The 3,412-nt window shown below is 42.2% G+C and overlaps 1 protein-coding gene across 1 annotated transcript; it reads left to right on the top strand.

Moving 5' to 3' along the window:
• Positions 1 to 269: 269 nt before the first annotated feature.
• On the top strand, positions 270 to 1,997 carry LOC135500170 (uncharacterized protein K02A2.6-like). The gene has a single exon (XM_064791417.1). It carries the CDS (start codon positions 270 to 272, stop codon positions 1,995 to 1,997), a length of 1,728 nt encoding a protein of 575 aa, XP_064647487.1.
• Positions 1,998 to 3,412: the final 1,415 nt, after the last annotated feature.

Raw genomic sequence — 3,412 nt, 5'->3', positions numbered from 1 at the left:
AGGTTGCAGCCTGAATAGTGGTATGGTCGATGCAGACATCGGTGGAGTCAACGTTAGAATGCTGATCGATTCGGGATCAACTGCTAACATCGTGGATCGTGATACTTGGAGATACATGAAAAAGCAAAGGGTTACGTGTATTTCTGATAAGTCGAGTAAAAGATTGTATCCGTATGGTACAAAAGACTGTTTGGGACTGTTTGGCTTACTTCCAAAAAGATGCAGAGACTGAGATAATCGTCGATGCTAGCCCTGTTGGATTAGGCGCGATGCTAGTCCAAAAACAGAACGGTGTGAAAAGGGTCATCAGTTATGCCAGTCGAAGCCTATCTCGAGTGGAGCGCCGATATTCACAAACGGAGAAGGAAGCTTTAGGGATTGTGTGGTTATGCGAGAGATTTCATGCTTATGTGTATGGTATACACTTTGAAATCGCCACCGATCACAAACCGCTCCTGTACATTTATGCGCCAAAATCCAAACCTTGTGCTAGAGTAGAAAGATGGGTTCTGAGACTCCAGTCTTATGATTTCACCATAAAGCACATCCCTGGAAAACAGATGGTGGCTGATGCGCTGTCCAGACTCATTGGTGAGTCTAAGCTTGAACAGACTGATGAAGCAGAACAATTTGTGCGTTTCATTGCGCAGGAGGCTACTCCTATAGCCCTCAAAATTCGTGATATTGAGCGCGAATCCGCCGCTGACGAAAAACTTTCAGTTGTCCGTGATTGTGTTGAATCAGGTCACTGGGAGAATTGCCCAGCTGAGTTTAAACCGGTTAGGAATGAACTGTGTGTCGTTGGCAAGCTCGTGCTGCGTGGCTGGAGACTTGTTATCCCTGAATCATTGAGGAAACAAACTGTAGATTTAGGACACGAAGGCCACCAGGGTATTGTGAAAACTAAGGAGAGACTCAGGTCCAAAGTATGGTGGCCCGGCATTGATCGTGACGCAGATAGAAAATGTCGCACGTGTCATGGGTGTCAGCTAGTCGGACGAGCTGAAAAACCAGAACCTCCAAAGCGCTTTGATCTGCCAAGTTCAGCTTGGCAAGATACCGCCTTAGACTTACTAGGTCCAATGCCTGATGGAGAGTACATTGTGGCAATAGTGGATTACTACAGCCGGTTCTTTGAAATAGACATTGTAAAGACAATAACCTCAGCAAAAATGATCGAGTGCTTGGAACCGATATTCACCCGTTATGGATATCCAGAGTTGCTGAAAACCGATAATGGGGCACAACTCATTTCTGCTGAATTCGAGTCATACCTTCGCGAAAATGGTATTGAGCATAGAACCAGTACTCCATTGTGGCCTCAGGCAAATGGAGAAATTGAGAAACAGAATAGGACAATGCTAAAAGCTATGAGAATAGCACATGCCGAAGGGAAAGACTGGGTGAAAGAACTGAACAGACTACTTCTTGCGTATAGGACAACGCCACACTCAACTACTGGGGTCACACCCGCAAAACTAATGTTCGGTCGCGAAATACGATCAAAAGTGCCGCAATACTCTGAAAGCAGTTACCAGCGTGAACTAGCAGCCCGAGATCGCGATGCAGAGTTAAAACAAAAGGGAAAAGACTATGCGGACAATCGTAGAAATGCGCGTGAATGTGAAATATTAGTTGATGAAAAAGTTCTCATGCAACAACAAAAGAAGGGCAAACTGTCAACTAGATTTGCTGAGAAGCCATGTGTTGTCGTGCAGAAATACGGGAACGAGGTTACTGTCCGATCCGACAAAGGAAAAATCTACAAGAGGAACACGGCGCAGTTGAAAAAGTTTCATGAACAAAACGTGGAACCTGAGAAGGACGTTAGTCAGGAACAACCCATTACTGTAGATATTGAACAGGATGCGCTGTCAGATTGTGACTCTAATGATGACTCAGTGCCGCAAGAGTCAACGGTTAAATTGCCGAATGTGCGCAGGTCAGGTAGGGTACGCCGCCCACCAGCTCATTTTAGTGACTATGAATTGGGCTAAGTGTTTTTCCCAAGTGTCTTGTCAAAGTCAAAAGGTGCACTTTCTAAAACACAGACAGATCACCTATAAGGGGACAGAATACTCCCTGATCTTGTCTGGACCTTCTGGGTAGTCTACCCCAGTTGTTCTCCTTTAATTTTATTGGTTTGATACCATTATATTTGTGTCAAGAACTATATAAAATTATACTAGTAATTGTAGACTTAACCAAAAATTGTTGATGCTAGGATAATTTGGACTGTTCTGAATTGTAGAGACAATTGCGTACAACCTGCAGTACTAGTGGAGTAAACAACATTGGACATGTTTCTAGAGATTATCTGGTTGAGACAAGTTAAGGTCAAGATTTAGTTAATATTAGTGTTCAATATGTTCAATCAATGTGAATTGAGTTTTATTTGGTTGCATTTATACCTGAGCAGAGAATTGAGAGACAGTTTAGTTAGGCGTCTCCAGGTTAAAGTTTGGACTGATACAGTTGACTATATTTCAACAGTGTAATTCTTGTCTTAGTTTGGAGTTCTTGTTAAACAGTTAACTTAGAGGAGTTTTGTTCTAAAAGGGGAAGGGTTGTAGTGTTTTGTATAACACCCTGTATATTGAGACCCGTGGTACTTGTGTAGTTAGCGGAACATGAAAATAAAGACTGATAGATTGTTGGATTCAATTCTGTTTTAATCCGTTGTTAAAACTTTGTTTTGATAACGTAAAGTGCTTTGATTCAAAACTTCCCATTATATAGCTTTTGATCTCGATCGTTTTAGAGTCTATTTGAAGTATCACTACGCGTGTCCTGGGAGATGCGCATGTGCACACCATTGAAAAGGAGTAATAGTAGTCAAGGTGCCTCTTCGGGCCTCAGGTCTTTCCAAATATCAGTCACGTGACAGACGGACCTGAAACCGCAATGCGTCGAATATCTTTATGTCTCCCAAATATACAAACAAGGCAAAATGTAGTTCCTCTATGTAAAGTCAGAACCTCTGGTAACCCCAAGTATGGTCTGTGTATGTTACGACTAATTTCTATGTATGGTCTGTGTTTGTAACAAATGCTACCCAAGCTCTTTTAGTGCATGGTATTGAATCATGAAACATTTGATGCCAATTAGGTTAGAAAAACGTTGATGGAGGCCACGCCATATCTATAACATGGTTGGAAACTTTTCCGGGGGACATTTTAAATACTCACCATTAGGGGGCGCAGCACGCCTACGCACTTTGTAAACTTCACACCACTTGTCTTGCGATTCATGGTGCATGACAAAATGGGTTAGTTTTAAAGGTGTCGTATATCGGATTCCAAAATATCTTGCGCAACATATGGTTGATGGAATTCTGTTAATGTTAGCGACTGACTTTTCGAATACACGGACATCATTCTTTCGGAATAAAAATTCTTTTGTGCCTTTTAAT

The sequence above is a fragment of the Lineus longissimus genome, chromosome 16 (assembly GCF_910592395.1).
Source record: "Lineus longissimus chromosome 16, tnLinLong1.2, whole genome shotgun sequence".
Lineage (NCBI taxonomy): Eukaryota > Metazoa > Nemertea > Pilidiophora > Heteronemertea > Lineidae > Lineus > Lineus longissimus.
This window is presented reverse-complemented; position numbering and strand designations above follow the sequence as displayed.

What these genes read in the sequence shown, in the direction of transcription:
- LOC135500170 (XM_064791417.1), top strand. Translation starts at nt 270, where the DNA reads ATGCTAGTCCAAAAACAGAACGGTGTGAAAAGGGTCATCAGTTATGCC.